The sequence below is a fragment of the Festucalex cinctus genome, chromosome 7 (assembly GCF_051991245.1).
Source record: "Festucalex cinctus isolate MCC-2025b chromosome 7, RoL_Fcin_1.0, whole genome shotgun sequence".
NCBI lineage: Eukaryota > Metazoa > Chordata > Actinopteri > Syngnathiformes > Syngnathidae > Festucalex > Festucalex cinctus.
The window spans coordinates 16,565,910-16,585,960 of record NC_135417.1 but is presented as its reverse complement, the minus strand read 5'-3'; the positions used below and the strand labels follow the sequence as shown (position 1 = coordinate 16,585,960).

General features: G+C 41.9%; 1 protein-coding gene across 1 annotated transcript in view; it reads left to right on the top strand.

Moving 5' to 3' along the window:
• Window positions 1–4,385: 4,385 nt before the first annotated feature.
• The window catches only part of iglon5 (IgLON family member 5), a 149,915-nt gene continuing 134,249 nt past the window's right edge, over window positions 4,386–20,051 (top strand). Inside the window, exon 1 of the mRNA XM_077527688.1 lies at window positions 4,386–4,872. Coding sequence (XP_077383814.1) covers window positions 4,812–4,872 — 61 coding nt within the window. The 5' untranslated portion in view covers window positions 4,386–4,811. The remainder of the gene's footprint in view (window positions 4,873–20,051) is intronic.

The window sequence follows — 20,051 nt, the reverse complement described above, 5'->3', positions numbered from 1 at the left end:
TGACTTAATATGAAAGACAGTTGATTACTTTAGAGTCGATAACTTAAACCGGTGAGACTGATGTCAGGGCTACTTTCTTAGTGGGGACAGCTTCACGTAAAAACGCCCCGTTTTGCCAGGCCGAGCTCAGCAAGGTGTCCTTTACGTGTTTGTCCTCGCTCGACAAGGTGCCAACAGCAGACATTAAAGAGTGGAGGTCCCCTTTCTACTTTATTAATTGGGTGTGAAATGACTGTCATTCCAGCCGAGGCGATCAAGGTGCCTCGATGACGGAGCGCTCGGCCCGAGACGTTGATAGCCTTCGCTGCGCAGTTAAGTGCAAATGCGGGTGTTGCCGCACCACCCGTAAACGTATGAAAGGGAGGGGGTGTGAAGGGGCCTCTCTTGAAGGAAATGATGGATGGTCGAGAGATTGGTGGCGCGTGGCGGGCGATGAGATTTGGAAAAAATGATCGCGGTGGTAATCAGCTCGTCTGGCACGTACGAAGAAATGTGGACGTGACTGTTTAAAGGTCAGCGTTATGAAACCAAGAGCTCAAATGAATTTTATGAGTGCGGCTTTGGCAAATTAAAATGTATTAATGAGTGGGTAAGGAGCGGACTTGCTTTGGGGACCGGAATTTGGAAGGTTCCAGACCTACTGGCGACAAGAAATCAGAAGATCCAAAGGACACAGGGTTAACATTCCCCTTCTGACTTGAACCAAGGTCTAATATACTGTATACCTGATTATGAAACACCTTTTGTAGCCGGGACTAAGGGTCTTTACAAATCGACATGGCACAGATGCGCTCACGGATTACATTCCTACCTCAGACACTATTTTTCAGAGAACATCTCTGGAGTAGTAACCTCAACCTAGATCTGAAACAGATTCCATTGAATTGAAAAACCTGTAGAATGACCACAACACCAAAGACACAGGCTTAGCCTCATGTGTACCCACTTCTGAGATAGTTTTGGAACCCAGATTGAGGTTCCAGCACACCCTTGATCCTTGTGATGAGATGGGGGTGCACTTACCCCTGGTTGGGGAACACTGGCCTATGTGGTTGGAATGCAGGAACTGATGCTATTCGTTAGCCTGCCTACCGGATTTTGTGTTGTGTGTTTGCCTTCCCATAACTTAATGCTAAATTGAGGGGTAATTCTGATTTATGTTTAATTTGACAGTACCAGAGTGTCACTTTTGTACTCTGCATGGAATCAAAGGACAATTGAAACTTTCATGTCGTCTTTCGCTAACTAGCTCTCACCGCGCAGTGACACGACAAGGAGAGGTAGGACTCAAGACGCAGGATTAAGGTAGGCCACCAAGGCAACAGGTTTATTTCCGGCCAACAGCTGTCTCCTCTCAAACTGAGAGGAGAACGGGGAGTCAAAAAAGTGGAGAACAAAAGGCGCTCCACTAGGGAGGAAAAAGGGCTCAAGGCACAAGGGGTAACTAAAGGCGCTCCGCTGGGGAGGAAAAGGCAAAAAGACAAGGCAAAAAGACAAGGCAAAAAGACAAGGCAAAAAGACAAGGCAAAAAGACAAGGCAAAAAGACAAGGCAAAAAGACAAGGCAAAAAGACAAGGCAAAAAGACAAGGCAAAAAGACAAGGCAAAAAGACAAGGCAAAAAGACAAGGCAACGTGAACAAGGACATGAGGACTGTGGGACGCTTCGGCACGGAGGGGAGAATGCAGATGGCTTTTATTGTGTGTCTTGATTGGTGGCAGGTGGTGGTAATCATGGGCGGGGACCGGTAATTAGGGAGCGGCAGGAAGGGCAAGTGACCTGGGGTGAGAGGAGAGTTAGAATTTTCAAAATAAAACGGGAAACATGGACACAAAAATAAAAGCATGGGCTGTCACGCCGGTGGCGGCGTGACAGCGCAGTCCTCGTTTTGACTCCACAGCCCTTTATAAAAGCTTTTTGGAACCTAATTTCTGAGTTCACTCAATTATAGTGCCATTAGCGTCACCGTTTTGTGCAGAAATGAAGAAAATACAACTTTTTTTTTTTTTTTTTTTTTGCGAGAGGAAATTACTCAGCTCCCTCCTGGGACCTCTGCACTGTTCCAGTTGACTCAATCGCATCCCCAGCAGGGACATCTGGAAGCTTTGCGTACACGTCATCTTGAACAGGACGCGCTTTATGTCGGGTGCCTCGGCATTGTCTGAGCACAAAAAGCGTCGTTGTGAAATATTCTGCTTCTTGTTTGACATGTTAGTTGTCGCTAAAATGAAGAAATGCCCCCCCCCCCCCGCCCGTAGCCTCCCCCCATGCCTGTAGTGCTCCTGCGGGCTCGCTGCCACAGGAAGTGCTGCACAGCTCCCAGTAATTGTCTTGTTTTCTGAGGCAAAAAATGTAAATTTATTTCAGCACTGTCAAGTATTTCTGCTTTTATCCATGAACTTCACTCCAGAAATAGTGAAGGGTGAAAACTTTATTAATAACATTCCTGAACAATGTTTTCGAAAGTGTTTGGAAGGTATAGGACGTGTTTAAGTGCAAGAAATGATATCACACATGGTTCCGTTCAATTTAGTTGTCAGAAAGGCAGCATTGTATTATTGCTCTAGTGTAAAAGTGAGGTCACATTGTTGGTTGTGATGCAGTTCCACTTAATTCCAATAGGTGTACGAATTTGATCAACTGTTGCAAACTGTCAAACAAACTATGAAGAAGACGTTACAGCGTGTGCTTGTGATTGTAGCATACTGTTCTGTCGAGCACATTCAGGTAAGCGGCGAATTCATTTTGGTAACTGTCTCAAATGTTCTGGGAATTGTCTAGCACATTACGATAAGTGCAAAGCCCATATTTGGTAACTGTCTTGCACATTTTGGTAACTGTCTAGCGCATTACGGTTAGTGCCTTATCCATATGGAGTCTTTCACATTTTGGTCACTGACTGGCACTTTCTGGTAATTGTCTAGCACATTACGGTACGCACCTAGCCCATTTTGGTGACTGTTGAGACTGCCTACATTTCGGTAACAATATAATATCATTGGAAATTTATGGCCGATTTTGATAACTATTGCATTCTGGAAAGTATTTAGCTAATTAAGTCTTAAGTTTAACCTCTCTTGGTAACTGTCCAGCACCTTCCAATAGCAATCTAACACATTCCAGTAACTGTCTACCACGTTCTTGTAACTGCCAGCCATGTTCCAGTGGCTAGCACAACCTGGTAACTATCCAGCCCAATCTGCCACCTGTGTAATTACAGTACATTTTGGTGACTACATTCTGGTAGTTGTGAAGTACATTTCGGTTTATATCCTGTGTATTGCAGTGACTGCTTCGCACCAGGGTTATAATAGTTTGGGATTTTCCAAATTAGTTTTTATTTCATTTTGACTTGTTTTTAAAATTCATTAGTTTGTTTTTAGAGCAGGTTTTTTTTCTTTTAGGTTATTTTGTCAAATGCTTGCATTGCTTTGTTTTATTTATATATTTTTTTTTTATTATTTGTTTTGTTTTTCACAGTGTTGTCAAGTGCAAGATAAAATTAAAGAATAAAAGTCACCTAGTATTGTGTAATAAACTGTAGTTCTCTAACGAGTGTTTAACAGTCCTTCTTTATGAGCGTACAGCAGTACCAAAATAAATACATTTAAAATGAACCCCACAAGGTCATGCATGATACTGATGTGAAAATTAAGGATATTTTTGGTATTAAACATGTTAGTTTTATAAATGTAAAATGTAGTTTCATTCAAGTTCTTTTGTAAAACTTTATTATTATTATTTTTTTTAAAGGTGTGTGTGTGTGTGTGTGTGTGTGTGTTTTTTTCAATTTTAGTTTGAGTTTTTTTTCATTAGTTTTCATTAATATAATAACCTTGCCTTGCATATTCTGGCTACCGTCAAGCACATTTCTGGTAAGTCCATAAATCCATTCTGATGACTTTGTTTAAAAATATTTTAATTTTTTTGTGTGTGCTTTTTTTTTTTTAATTGAATTATTTGAAATTGTACATTTTTAAGAAAACCAGTGTGACCCCAGAATAAATACGTAGCCATTTATTTCAGATGGGGTTGTGTTTGTCTGGTGCAGCACCAGTCTTTTTTTTTCCCCCTTCTCTTTTTTTTTTTTTTCTAATATCAGTATGCTCATCATAGAGAAATCCATCTTTTGTTTGCATTGTTCCTCATCAAAAACTAAACCCACCTGAGCCCACCTGACTCCCCCTTACTCTCCTCCCTCCCCCCTGTGATCTGTTAGCACTGCAGCGCCACACACTTGCCTATAAATCACACAGCATTACCCCCACCGTCCCAACGACGCGCACGACTCGCGCACGCCCCCGATTGGCCAGGCGAAAAGCTCCTCTCCGATCTCAAGCCCCGCCTCCCCCTCGCACGCCCATTGGACGAGCCCCTCGCCGCGGAGCTGCCACTCAAGACGCCGGAGCTCCTTGTTGCGCGCCTGGCGTGCTCTGCTGCGGGGCTGAGAGCGGACGAGGCGCGCTGCATACCAACACACACTTCCACGGGTACCCAAGCACCTCCACCCGCTCTCACAGGCATCCACGCCAAGTTTTTTTTTTTTTTTTTTCTTTCTTTGCAGAGAGAATCCCAGAGCGCGCCAAACTCCGATTGTGGAATATTTGTTTTCTGCCTTTGCTGATATTTTGCGAGCGTGATAAATCTGCGCGTGGAGTCCTTGTGCGGCTGGAAAGACGACAAGTGGAGCCGACTGATGTTCGGCGCGTAGAAGACGCTCTTGTTTGCTTGACATTTCCCGACGCAGGAATATTCCTTAAATCAACATAAACAGAACGAAGCGCATCGGTGGAATCCATCACAACTCCCATCATGGGCTGCCCCCTCTTGTGGAACGCCTTGGCCGGCTTGGTCCTGGTGCTGTTGTGCAAAGGTAAGTTGATGAGATGTGCATTGGGATCCGCGCGTGTGTTTTGCTTCATGCATTTATGGAAGGATGTTGCGCGCCTGCTGTGTGCGTGTGTGCGTAATTCATCCGCGCGCAGCGACGACTGAGTGCAACGAGTGGCGCATGTTAAAATGTTTACTCGGAACCAAAATAACAGACTAGGAGGGGTGGGCTTTTCGGTACGTGACACGAATGACCGCCCGTTTGTATGCATAGTGCATGTGTGCGTGCTCGCGCGGGCGCGTGTGCAATGTGTGTAGTTGTAAAGGTGTAGCGGCCAATGCAGAGGAGTTGGTGTTGTCACCTCTCAGAATCAACAAGGTCGACTGGGACAAAGGGTGACGCATGGTGACGAAGTGGACAGCAGGGGTCAAAGTTGAAGTGGGTGCGAGGGGAGGGTATCCAAGGTGATAGCACCTGTAAAGGACGTTTTTTTCTTTGACACCGCATCCCTATGAAGAGTAGTGTTTTGCATCAAAAGAAAAAGAGAAAAAAATGGTTTAAACTGCTGTCAAGTATAAAGAAGGGGAGGTCACATTATGGGTTCCAATTCTACTTACTTCCAGTAGGTGTCACTGGCATGTGTTTTTGTATCAGCCAGGCAAACAAAACAAGAGGAAAAAGATGCTACGGCCATCTCTGGATTCAGATTGCTAAAAACAATGCTCGTGTCAATTCAGGATACGATTGTAACATATTTTGTATTTGTTTAGCACATTCCTGGTAACTATCTAGCACACTTTGATAAGTGTCTTGCACATTTCTAACTCATTCTGGCACCTGTTCATTATATTTGTCTGGCTCATACTGGTCACTGTCTAGCACGTTCTGGTAACTGTCTAGTACTTTCTGGTAAGTGTCTAGCTCAGTCTGGTTACTGTCTAGCACATTGTAATAAGTGTCTGGTGATAGTCTGAAATCATTCCTGTAACCAACTAGCACATTATGGTTTCTGCTTAACTTATCCTGATAGGCTAAGTTTGATCACTTTTCAGAATATGTCTAACCTGTTCTGTAGACTCTCAAAATGTCTGACAACTGACTAGCAACTTCCGGTTACAAGCTAGCACGTTCGTGTATCTATGTAGAGGATTCCATTGACTGTCGAGCATATTCCGGTTTTTGTCTAGGACTTTCAAATAACTGTCTTGCACATTCATGTGTATAGCCAATTCATTCTGGTAACTGTACATTGTGTTTGTCTGGCTCATACTGGTTACTGTCTAGCACATTCTGGTAACTGTCTAGTACTTTCTGGTAAGTGTCTAGCTCAGTCTGGTTACTGTCTAGCACATTGTAATAAGTGTAGAGCAGAGTCTGGTGATTCCCAAACAAATTATGGTAATCACTGGTAAGTGTCTAGCTCTAGCATATCTGGTAGCTGTCTAGCACATTGTAATAAGTGTCTCTTCTGGTGATTGTCTGGCACAAATTACAGCAACTGTACTGAATCCTTCATGTAACTATCAAGTACCATAGGGAACAATCTAGAACATTGTATTGTTTATGTTTATTAAATTCTGATGCTTTCCTAGCACAGTCTGAAATCATTCCTGTAACCGACTAGCACATTATGGTTTCTGTTTAACATATCCTGATAGGCTAAGTTTGATCACTTTTCAGAATATGTCCAACCTGTTCTGTAGACTCTCAAAATGTATGGCAACTGTTTAGCAACTTCTGGTTACTAGCTAGCACGTTCGTGTATCTATGTAGAGGATTCCATTGACTGTCGAGCATTTTCTGGGTGCTGTCTAGGACATTCAAATAACTGTCTTGCACATTCATGTGTATAGCCAATTCCAGTGACTGTCAAGCATGTTACATTTCAAGTCTAGTCCATTCTAGTGCCTGTCTAGGACATTCTGGTAACCATTTAGGGCAGCTCTCTGTGCTTGCAAAAAAAAAGAAAAAAAAAGAAAAGAAAAGAAAAAATAACTATAACATCAATACAAAGTGCTTAAGGATTCCTCCTAACATGCTTAGTGATCAATAAAGTTTGGAATTCATTAAAGCCTTCTCCCATCCATCCTCACATCATCCCTGAGTGCTCTTGGCATGCTGTGGGATGTCCCCACGTTTATTAGTTTTGCAAGACGTACTCAGCATGCTCAGTAATTATGCTCACGCCCCCACATAATACCCCCCCCCCCCAACCACACACTCCTACTTCATCTATGAACACATGTAAAAAAATAAAAAAAATAAAAAAGTCACACAAACACACACCTGCCGCAATTAGAACCACCTCCGCCCTGTGGGAAATCAGTATATAAATAAATTACCCCGACCCTTAATAACAGTAATTGATGTGTCAGTGCAATAAGACGGGGGGTTAACAACCTGCAGTAGGACTCCCGCCTCACGGGGGCAGGAGTGAGTGGGGATGGGGGCGAGCGGTCATGCTTGACGGCGAGCAGACGGATTGCGCTGCAGGATGCGTGAAAACATGACCAACGCGGTGGGCGTGCGCGCAAACACGCGTACACATACAAGCACACGTTTCATTTCATCTGTGAAAGCGTCTGCAAAGGGACCAATCACCACTGGTTTCTTCGAATGACTGCAGATGCACCGTGGTCCTGCAAGCGTGTTGTTTGGGATGGGGTGAATAAATGATGCAGCAGCATAACTATCCTGTGAGAGGCAAATGTGTACTCGCCACCAAGTATAAATTGGCTTGTTTATCAGCAAACGGTGGTGGTTACAGTCACATTCAGTCAACTCTGAAGTCCAATTCCGGTTCCTCTCTACCGCATACTTTCTGGTGCAATCAGTTAACACGACCAAATTCTGGTAACTGTCTAGTACATTAAGGTAACTCTGCCGCATTCTGGTAATTTCATAACACATTGTTGTAACTCTAGCTAGCACATTACGTTAACTAGTACATTCCATGAACTCTGGAGCACATACTGGTAACTGCATAGCATAGCACATTTGGGTAAGTGCCTATCACAGTTTGCTGATTGTCTAGTACATTCCAGCAACATTAGAACATTTTGATAACTGTCTAGCGCAGGCTGGTATTGCTCCAATATGTGCCGTTTATTAGCACTGAAGTAGAGCTATTCCAGTAACTGTCGCACGATACGTAATCCACAGATTGTACTAAAAGGTTGTCACATTTCAGTAACTATATAGCACATTCTGGTAACTGTCTAGCACATCATTGTAACTCTCTAGCTAGCACATTCTGGTAAGTGGTCAACTCCATTTTGATAAGTCCAGCATATTCTGGTTACTGTCCAGCGTATTCTGGTTACTGTCTAGCACATTCCGGTTACAGTTTTTGCACATTCTGGTGTCCGTCTTAGATGTTCTGTTTATCAGTATTGAATCAGAGCCATTGTGACAACTGTAGCTCATTTCAGTCACTGCCTTGCTCCTTCCGATTTGGCACATTTTGGTTACTGTCTGACTCACATATCATGCTTGATGCCTGGTAGAGGGGAGCGCACATGGCAGGAACTGGGTGAGAGCAGGTGGGGTCGATTTGTCACCTGCCTCGTCCTTCCGATTTAAGCGGCATATGTGGGTTGAAACTGTGAGCTCAACAACACATACACACATATCCATGCACATTCACACCCGCTGGATCAAATGTGTTGGCGAGCAGAAGAAGAGGAGGGCCATGCCAGCGTCAACAGATGCCTGGTGTTGCTAATCTGGAAGCTTTTTTTTTTCCCCTCTTCCTTCCTCCCTGTGAAATCCTCAGTTTGTCCTCCGTACTCGGCTCACGCAAATGCTTTTGCCTGGTTGGCAGCTTTCATTTTTAGTGCGCCACCATTCCGAGTCAAGAGCCGCAGGGAGAAGGGTCGGAGGTTTAGCCAGCCTCGAGTGCGCTCAACATCCCAATGCTATCCCCCCTCACTCCCACCCTCGGGTGCCGCTTTTCATTCCCATTCCTTTGGCTTGCCATGCTGCAGTGACTCCGACATCTGCTTATTCCCTTTGCCGACACGCCGCCGAGGCGACACCTTTGTAAAAAAAATAAAATAAATCCCTGCTGCGTTTTGACCTAAAACTAGAAGCCACAGGGAGCCGTGATGGAAAAATGATAAGAAAGCTCATTTATCACGTTGACAGTTTTACAAGGTGCCGTTGCAGTCCTAGCATGGCTACGTAACGAACGCCGCCACTGCCGAGATTTCTCCATTTTAAGCGCTAATCAGTTTGAAATGAGTCCAGATGTTGCTGAGAACGAGTCAGACGCCCGTGACTCATCAGGCCTTAATATTTCGTGGAATCACTGTGCTTATTTGATTAGGAAAATGAATTCCAATGTGAAGCTACCACGTCTTCGGTTATTGAGCCGAGAGTACAGAACATGAGATGAGAGAGTGTGCTTTGTTTTTTCTTTGGCTTTTTTAAATTTAATTTTGGTGATAACAAAGGCTGACATTAGTTCGCCGCCCCAAAATTCTAAAGGATTAACTCCGCAAGTGTGCTTTTTTTTTTTCTTTTTTTTTTTTTGTATTTCATTTCATATTGGCAAAGTTGATAACATGTTCTGGTAACTGTTCAGTTCATTCTGCAAAGTACAAGGCATATTCTTGTAAATTCAAATATCTGCATTGGTCTAAAAGATTCCGGTAACAGTCTAGCACATTCCAGTAATGGTTTAACATATTCTAATAACTGTACAGCACATTCCGCTAACTGTTTAGTGTATTCAGTCAGGCCCATTCCTGTCACCATAGGACAATTTGGTCACTGCTCAACACATTCTAACTGTCTAGCTAGCATGTTCCGTTAATTGTCTTGCATGTTCGAGTGACTGCCTAGCGCATTCTGGTAACTGTCTAGCGCGCCGCGGTAACAGGCTAGTGCACTCTGGTAAATGTCAAATACATCCCAGTAAGTGTCTAGAGCATTTTGGCAACTGTTTAATCCATTCTGGTAGCTGTCTACTGCATTTTAGTTACTGTCCGTGTAACTTTATAGCACATTGTGACAACTGTCTAGCATATTACAATAACTGTCTCACACGTTCAGATAATCCATTCCAGTAACTATTGTGGCTATTTGGTAACTGTCTAGCACGTACTGATAATTTTCCTATTTCCTGGTGACAAATGACTCTGGTCTAGTTAATTCATGTAGTGTTAGTGTCTCTCCCATCTGCGCGATGACCGATAAGCTTGGATGGGTCGCCGTAAAAAGGACACCCCGTCAAGATACACACCCTTTCGTCGTCGCCGGCGTCATAAACAACCATTAAAGCTGCCATTTGTTTGCAGTTATAATTACCGTTATAATATACAGAGTGCGGCGTAGTGGAACGCAAGGGGCTGTTGTGGTTAATTGCTAGTAGCTGCTCATGCCCCAGCTCCTGGCACCAATACCAACTCGGATGAGAATAAGATGAATCCAAACCTAGTAAAAGTCTGAATGTTAAATCAATGTAAAGCCAATTGAAGCCAAGTCTGTTACATATAAACATGTCAGAGTGGCTATTAATAGCGCTCATCCAATAGCAATTATATGGAGACAATAAAATAAAGGCCAGGCAGCAGAGAGCCACTGGTGTGATCTTCCTCCTCCCGCCGACGCCTTTTTGTTGTTAAAGACAGACACAGCGAGAGGGAGAGGAAGGCAATCGAGATTAGCGCGGGCGGTTGGTCCTCAGGGAGCCGCCAGGGATGAGGGTCCCGCTTCCCTCCCTGTCCTCATTACCACCAGACAAGGAAGTCGCCGGCAAAATCAATGGGAAAGGCTTAGGTGGTAATGCGGGCCGTGCCATTGCTTTTGTGTGGGGCTTTTTCTTCTTTTGTCTTGAAGTGAGTGTGTTTGGACTCGTGAGCGCCGGCCCGATGACTCACTTTGTTTTATTTGGCCTGTAAAAGCTGTAGTGCTTACTATCTAGGACATTATGGTAACTTCCTAGTCCATTCTGGACACTGTCTAGCATAATCCGGTAACTCTCCAGTCTATTTCAGGAACTGTTTCGTTAGTACATACTGGTCACTGTAGGTGACAGTGACATTTTGGGACTAAAATATGAGATTATTGTTGAAAAGAACTCAAAGAAAAACAACCATTTTGTTTCTAAATACTGTAATGGTAAACTTTAAAATATTAAGAATGTTGAGAAAATGTATTGAGAAATTATTATATAATTTCTGACATTTTTTTTATGCAGATGTTTCACGTCTTGATTTTGTGAATTCATGTACATACACAACATAGTTTGAACAGTTCTAATTCTTATTTTATATATATATATTAAAATTGGCACATTGAAAAGAAAAACCTTGTATGTCATTGACCTCTAAGTGTAGTTATTTTTTCCTTTAAATCCCATAAACTAACGATGACTTAAGAAATAAAATTCAACTGAACATATCACATATTGTTTCAATGACATAAAATGTATATTGTTGTATATGTATTTTGTTTTGATTTTGATGTAGTTCCTGATATAATCGGTCCCACTACATGACATGAAGGTATAGAGATTTTTAAACTTTGCCGAATTTGTGGCTGCTCAACTTAGCCCAGCGAGAAGTTCCTGGTTCAGGTTTTGCAAAAATAAAGTTTCATTAATGCTACTTAGGATATGTAGACTATTCTGGTAACTGTCTGGAATGTTTCAGTAACAGTCAAGCACATTGACGTAATTGTCAAGCACATTCTGCCAACTGTTTAGTCCAATCAAGAGACTGTCTTGTACAATCTGTCTCCCAGATTTTGGGAAATCTTGTGCATATTCTGACAACTCATTTCTGGTCATGGTCTAGCTCGAACACATCCCAATGATTTTTTTGCTTTTTTTTTTTTTTCTAAAGCACATTCCAGTAATTGTCTAGCACACGGTGGTAACTCTCTGGCATATTAGCGTAGCATAATCTGGTTACTATCTAGCACATTCTACCAAAGATAGCGTCACATTCATCCGCAACTTTTGTCATTTCTCATGTGGTTTTAATTGCCAAGGGCATTGTTGCCATGACGACTTGGAGCAGGACAGCCTGTGGCGGGGTTCCTGAAAAAAAAAAGAGCAGCGCCTCAATATTTTTCGTCAACAAGCCGCCAGCGGCAAATAGACCGCTACTTTCTCTTCTAGCCTTCTTTGTTTGCGGCTGTTTACACGGGTAAAAGTAGCAAGTGCAACCCGTGCTAACTTAATGGCCTCGTGTTGCGCAAGGATTTTCAACCCGACTTGACTCCAACTAGGTGTCGGGAAAATAAATAAAAAGAGCGGGACAACAGATCAATACATATTTCAACAGCATCTTGCGAAGCCAAGAGAGACGCACACAAAGAGAGATGGAAGGAAGGAGAAGAGTAATTGTGCTCCATACGCTCATTGTCGGGAGTGCGTGAGAGATACAGGGATAATTGCGGCCCAGGCTTGAACAGATAGAGTGAAAGGGTGGAGAAGAAGCACTAACGAGCAGCGCATAGCAAACATGCTATGAGAGGCTGAGGCCCCCGCAACGTGGCACTTCATAATAGTGGCTGAATAGAGCACATTCTGGTAACTGTCTAGCACATTGCGGTAATGGCTAGCACGTTCGGGTACCAGCAAAACACCTTCTGGTAAGTATCTAGTTCCTGGTACTATTTGGTGTCTAGCACATTATGGCAAATCTCTAGTCTATTCCAGTAACAGTCTAGAACAGGGGCGTCAAACATGTTAGCTCAGGGGCCGCATGGAGGAAACTATATTATCAAGTGGGCTGCATGTGGAAAATAACGGTATATAACTTAAAAACAATTGCCGTACTTTATACGCAGATTCTCGTGGATCAGCCCTAAATTACGGAGCTCAACTGTAATCATATTGTTCTGAAAAATAACACGAATGCAAATGGAACACGGCAACACTTTGCCGGTATACGTTCCACCCGTGTTAAATCGACCTGTTTTGCATATATATTGTTCCCAGAATGCATTGTGTGGCACAGTTAATAATGTTATAAGGACATTAATTCTTGTAATATCTATTTGTGTTACCAGTGATTGAATTTGTGTCGTATTGAACACAATTATGTCAGTGTATGATTATAAAAAATAATTAAACAAACCATAGTTTAAGTTGTGTGTAAAATAATGACATCCAGGACGACGATTCCCCATACAAGTTGCATTGCTCATCTGAGGACTGCTTGTGAAATTACAAATTAATATGTTTTCATTGTGGCTCTCAGATTAATTAGTCCGACATTACACTTTTTTATTTTATTTTATTTTTTTACTTTACAAAATCATCTCGTGGGCCAGATTAAACCCATTTGCGGGCCTGATCCGGCCCGCAAGCCGTATGTTTGACACCCCTGGTCAAGAACATTCTGGAACTGTCTTGTCTAGTCATGTAACAATTTAGCGCATTCTAGTAATAGTCAAACACATTCTTCCAACTATTCAATTCCATTCTGGTAATCCTTCCTGCCCTGCGATTGGCTGGCAACCAGTCCAGGGTGTCCCCCGCCTACTGCCCAGAGCCAGCTGAGATAGGCGCCAGCACCCCCCGCAAACCTTGTGTGGAATAAGTGGTCAAGAAAATGGATGTATGGATGGTAATCCTTCCGATAAGAATCTCAAAACAGTCAAACACAATTTGGTAGCTTGTGTATATTCCCAATTGGGACGTACATGTATTTGCTGCACTGCAAAAAAAAAAAAAAAAAAAAAGTTTATCTATCTCTAAAATTTCAATCTATATGTGTGGCCTAGTATTAAATGGATGGACGAACCACATTTCTAAAACATTCTGGAACAGCCTTTTCCATTCTGATAACAGTTTGGCACATTTTGGCAACCGTCTTGTCCATTCTGGTAGCTGTCTAGCACATTCCAGTATTCTGTTAGCTGGCTTTCCCATTATGTCAACTATTTACTCCTTTCTGGTAACGGTCTTGCGCATATGTGAGATGGTTGCTATTTGGAATGGGAATAATTGCATCCCAGGCTTTAATACATAGAGAGCAAAAGGGCGGAGAAGATGCGATGCTCGTTGCCGCACTAACGAGCAGCGCATAACAAACATGCTATGAGAGGCTGAGGCCCCCACTCTGTTGCACTTCATAATAGTGCCTGTAAGAATCCACCCCCTTGCCACACACACACACGGACACACACTACTTTACTTCCTGTTAGCTGCTAAGGGTACTTGGAGGTAAGGATAATGAGCGTGGGACAAAAAAAAAATGGTGCTGGGGTTGGCATGCAGAGATGGGAGGTTTACAAAAATTGTGTGATAGAGGCAGGTGATGGGAGGAAGAGAGAGCGACGCAACAGGCGGCAATGGCGTCTGATTGATTTTGCAGGTGTGTACGGCATTCAGGGTCACTGTGTGCTTTGCATCTAAAGACAATAGTGCGGTTCATCCAACTATTTGTATTCAAATTTTCAAAAATTACGAAAAAGAAACTGAATGGAAATGCCAGAAATTTGAAAAAAAAAGCCCAAAATTTGCAAAAAAAAGTTTTTACACTTGGAGTGAGTGGATTTTGAAGCGTATCGAAAAAAGGAAAATGTTCATTTAGGCTATGGAAACAGCTTTCCCGACTAAGCAGCTAGAAAACCCAAAAATATGTAGCACGTATGTTTGTCGTCACAAAAAAATGGCGGATGATAAAATATGTTTGAGGAGACAAAAAAACATTAATGCAATTTTAGATCAGTAATATGTCCTTTTTGTGTCTTGTAGCAAAGAAAGTGATGTACTTATATGACGTCATCTCACAGTGCAGTCTCCTCTCACTATTCACAAAAGAACGGATGGAAACGGGCATTTCTACCAGGAAAAAAAATATTGTCCAATCATGTTTATTTTGATATTCCCCAATCTTTGTGAAGTAAGTGGAATACTGCAAAAGAAATAAAAAATAAAAAAAAAGTTTTATTTTGAAGCTATGACGTGTCCACTACAGAGGACTTTTTTTTTTTTTAAACTTAAATGCTAGGCTCAAACACAGTTAAAATAATTCAAACAATACTTTAATGTGTTCTTAAGATTCTTATAGAAAACATGCTAACAACATTTAAAGCCTAAATTTGTTCAATAAAAAGTGTTATACACTTACTTTTCCTCTTCCCTAAAAAGTCCTTGCACTGAGGGAAGCCATTTTCTTTTATGATGCTATCAAAGGTAGCAAAGCCCCACCCCTACACATTTGGTATCATTGGAAAGCTCTGAATGTCCACTATAGTGCACAAAATGAGTTAATTCAATCGTATGCACTGTGTGGGAGATATTCAGGTTTAAAAGGTCCACTACAGAGGACAAATTTGAATTGCTGGTAGTCAGGAGGATACGTCGCATGTCCGTTTTGCGCATTTTCACAAATATTTGCTTAAAAATTTCGAAACATTTGAATGGAAACCCGAGTTATGTTAGCTGCGGTGGTAGCATAGCCTTAGCATTTTGGCAATCTAACAATAACACAGCATTTTTTAGACTGATCATTTCTTTCCTTGGTTTTCTTGTTGAATGTTTTGGTCACTTCACCCGCCTAGTTTTATTGTAGCCTCCTGTAAAGTCTTGTTATGCATCTCTATTGTAGTAGCCGTCTATTTGGCGCTCTGGCAGCCTCAGAAAATTGTCTCTGCTGCTAACTAGAACGTTAGACGTGGACATGACACATTGTCACCCAACACAGTTTTGTAGCTGTAATAAAATGTCCCTATTAATGTTGCGCCATGAGTCTAGTCAGTGCTCGGGCAGCAGCTCTTTTATAAAACTTGATGAGATTGTACATCAAACCAAGGGCCCTTTTTGATTATAGCGGAAGATGCCACGGTGTCAGTTTGATTTTGATCTTGGCTTATCTTAGCTCCCATGTCAGTATAATGTATGATTATGTCTCTAGGAGCAGTCTCGTCAGCACTCAAGCCACCTCGGCTGATCTTTTACAAACTTGTACATCATTTTAGTGTCCTTTTCTGACGATGCCACGGTACCAGTTTTATATATATATATATATTTTTTTTATCATAGTTCTGATGTAAAGTGTCAGGACAATGCAAGATCTCATCTTTTGTAGCAATCTAGTCATTGCTCGGCAGTTTCAGCTACTCTGTCACAACTTTGTCCAGTGTCTTTATTGCTAACAAGTGAGGACTTAACTGACATGACACACGATCATCTGCCGCAGTTTTGTGGCTGTAATAAAATGTTCATGCTGCGCCGTGATTCTAGTTGGCACTCGGGCAGGCAAACTATTGCAAACTTTCTGTTTATACAGTGAACCGAGGGCTTTTAATTTTAGCTGAAAATGTCATGGTGCCAGTTTGGTATTTATTGCAGTTCCTAGTATGTAAAGTGTCAGGACAACGCAGGACCACGTACGTCTCGAGTAGCAGTCCAATCGGCACTCGAGCAGCCTTGACTCCGCTTTCACAAACTTGTGCGTGGTCTTTGCTACTAACAAGTTGACACAGTTTGAACACACAGTCTGATGCTGTTTTCTGGCTGTAATAAAATGTTCATGCTGCACAGTGAGTCTCATCGGCACTTGGGCAACCTCGGCTCAACTTTTTCACCCCCAAACTTTCAGAGCTATCAAAGCATGGGCTCCTTTGATTTTAGCTGAAGATGCCGCTGCGCCAATTTGATTTTGATCATAGTTCCTACGAAAAAGTGTCAGGACAGCACAGGATCATACCCCGAGTAGTGGTCTATTCGGCGCACGAGCAACTTCAGTCGCTCTTTTACAAACTAGTACGTCGAAACAAGGGCTCTTTGATTTTAAATGGTTGCAAAAAGGCAGAAAAACAGTTGTAATTTTGTGACTTTAATAAAACGTTCTTCTGCAATTCATGCTGTGCTGCGAGTTTATTCTCCTCTCGAGCAGCATCGACTGATCTTTTCGCAAACTTTCAGAGCTTGTATATCAAAGCAAGCTCTTTTGATTTTTAAACGATGATGGAAATGTCTGAGATTTTTGTCATGAAACGCTCTGCCGTTTCCATTTGCTGCATTTAAACCTTAATTACATTTTTTAAAACAAAAAAAACAGCGACAATCTGGATGCTAGGTGTGATTTTTATCAAACAATTGTGCCAGCTTGAGATAGTTCTTTTAATTGGCTTTGAGAGCAGACTCACGCCGCACTATTGTTTTGTGATATTTTGCTAATTAGATCCCGGGTTGGATAGCGCTAAAAGCCCATGCCGCTCTTTCCAGTGAAATTCCATTAGTGCTTTGACGCGAATCACTCCGGGTTCCAAAATATTATTCAAGACACTCCGAGGATTGGTACGACTCGCAGTTTGCTGTAAAAACAACATCACAAATTGCACTTGTTGAGGCTTTGCTGGCTATGTTTTAGCAATGACGCCAATTAAAACGCTTTAGCCTGAGTGTCCTTGGAGAGGTTGCTATTTACTATGTAACAGCATTGGAAAGATGCAATAGCAATGCAACATGGCGCTATGTCCCCCATCTGAGAGGTTGGCGAACATGTCCACATGACCTTTTACACAGCTACTGGACCTGTGGTGCCGTGAAGGAATAATGAAGGTGTCAGCAAAGGGCAATTAGCCGCTTAATGTCAGGCAATGGTGTGTTAATATGGCTTCTTTTTGCTGACTGTTCAATAATGTACGAAGCAAGGCCTGAAAGAAGTGCCCGTGTTATTGACTTTGAATCCGGTTATGTAAAGTGCGATGTTGTTAAAAGGTCTTCAGGACGTAGCCTGTAATGCGTTAGCGTTAGCATTTATAAGAAACCTAGAAACTTCAATAACTAATTTTAAAAGCAGCAGCTTTAGTGCCATTAGTATGAACATTAGCATTGTTAGCAGCAATAACACTAGTGCGAGTAGCTTTAGCAGCGTTAACATTAACAATATTACCGTTCGTGTGAGTAAATTTTGCAGTTTAACTTAAGTGCTATTGACATTAGTGTGACTAACTTTGTTGATAACTTGCTTTATTGGCATTGACGTTAGCAGCAGTAACTGTGGTATTATATTAAGAGCTATTAGTTATTAGCGACGTTTAACTGCGTTTGTAGCAGTAGCACTGTTGACATTAGCAGCCTTTAACGTTAGTTCTAGTAAAATTAGCACTCATTGATATTAGCAACATTAACTTTCTACCCATTGATATTAGCATCAAAAACATTAGTGGCAGTAATGCTAGTTCTAGTAACTGTAGCGCTGTTGATGTTAACATTAGGTCTAGTAAATTGAGCACATACCGACATTAGCGGAATTGACATTAGTGACATAAACATAAACGGCGTTGATGTTAGTGGCAGTATTTAGCGCTATTGACATGAATGTCAGCGTCAGTCTTGTTGCTTAGGAAATTAGTTAATTTCAGTACATGTCAATTAGCAGTGTTCCCTTTGAAATTAGTGTCTTCAACATTAGCTGCACTAACATTAGTAGCAGTAACTTTAGCGTCATTGACATTAATGTTAGTGTTAATAACTTTATCGCTATAAAAATTAGCCTTAATTTCAGTTGCTGGTAAATTAGCGGCTTTAGCGTTAGTGTAAATTTAACACTCGCTGACATTGGTGGGATTTAAATTAGCGTCATTAACATTGACATAAGCAGTAACTTTGCCCCATTCACATTATTGTTTCCATTAGTAGTTGTAGTGCTATAGAAATTAAGACCTTATCATTAGCAGCATTAATATTCATCCATCCATTTTCTTGACCGCTTATTCCTCACAAGGGTCGCGGGAGCATTAATATTGGCACCATAAAAATAACTGAAATGTGATTGCACAAGTGTGCACACCCTCATAACTGGGATGTGGCTGTGTTAACCAGTCACATTCAAACTCATGCTAAATAGCAGTCAGCATACACCCGCCACCAATTAAAGGATGTCTGATTTAACCCCCAAAATTTCAGATGTTCTAGTAGGCCTTTCCTGACTTTTTTCCCCCCTGCTTTGTAGTAGAAGCCTGAAGGTTTTGCGCTAACACTGACTGTTTATAATTCCTTCCACCTCGTCCGAGGCCCCAGTTTCAGCTGAAGAAAAACAGCCCCAAAGCATTTTGCTGCCATTCACCATACTTCATTATAGGTATGGTGTTATTTTAGTGATGAGCAGTGTTGTTTGCACCAAACATAAATTTTGGAATTATGGACAAAAAGTTTAATCTTGGACCATAACAAAATCTCCTTAAGACATCTTGGGAAAATGTATGCCCGGTTGTTGAAACTTTTTGTGTTCCAATATTATGTTACTTTCATTAGCCATTTTCAGTATTATTTTTTTAGCATTAAGCTATTGGACGTTCGTTCGTTTTCCAAAGAACTTCAGCTGAAGGTAGCAATAAACGGCTTGAAGCAAGGACACTTGGCATCTTTTTCTGAAGAATTGTTCACTGACTACCAAACTGCTGCTTGACGTGGAGTTCTCTGCAGCTATCGAGTCGTGGAGCATCTGAAGGACACTCAACTCAAATCATTGCTCGGAAAATAATGCAAAAATTCAGCCAAATTACAGCTCACATAAAAAAAAAAGAAAAAAAAAAGAAAAAAAAAAGGGTCACTTATAAGTCAAGGTACTGTTGCATAATAATCCAAGCAAATAAACAAGAATTAACGTCCCTGATTAAGTGCTGGTTGTGGTCGTGGAGGAGGCGGGGGGTTGGGGGTTGGGGGTTGGGGGTTGGGGGGGACGGGTCCACCTTTGCGTTGTTTACTTCATCAAGCCGGCCGACGGCCACTTTAGCTGGCACTTTTTTTTTTTTTCCTTCTCCCGCCTCTGACAAGCATAATCACAATTGATCTGTATTCCGGAGGGGGGAGGCGGCTCAATCAGACGTGACAAATGCGGGTAGACAATGCAGGTGTTTTCTTCATCAGGCCGACGCCGTCCATCCTCGCTTCAATCCATCACAATCAGGCCGTATTGACGCAACGGCGTTTCGATTAAGATTTTTTTTTTTCTCTCTCTCTACCCTGTCTCTATGAGCATTCCAAGATAAAAGTTTCCTCCTGGTCACAATAGAAAAGTCATTTTGCTAGTGCCATTGATTTGACATTAATTATAATTGTTATACTTTTGACCTACAGGTTAATTTAAAAGGCCAACGTGTCATAATTGGCTCCACAGTCAATCATTTACACGCCATACCAATAGGGTGCAGTGTGTTATCTGAACTTTGACTTTCATGTGACAAATCAATCCTTGCTACAGCTGCTGGGACAAAACTGTGACTTTCTTGTAATATTCAGAGGTTAT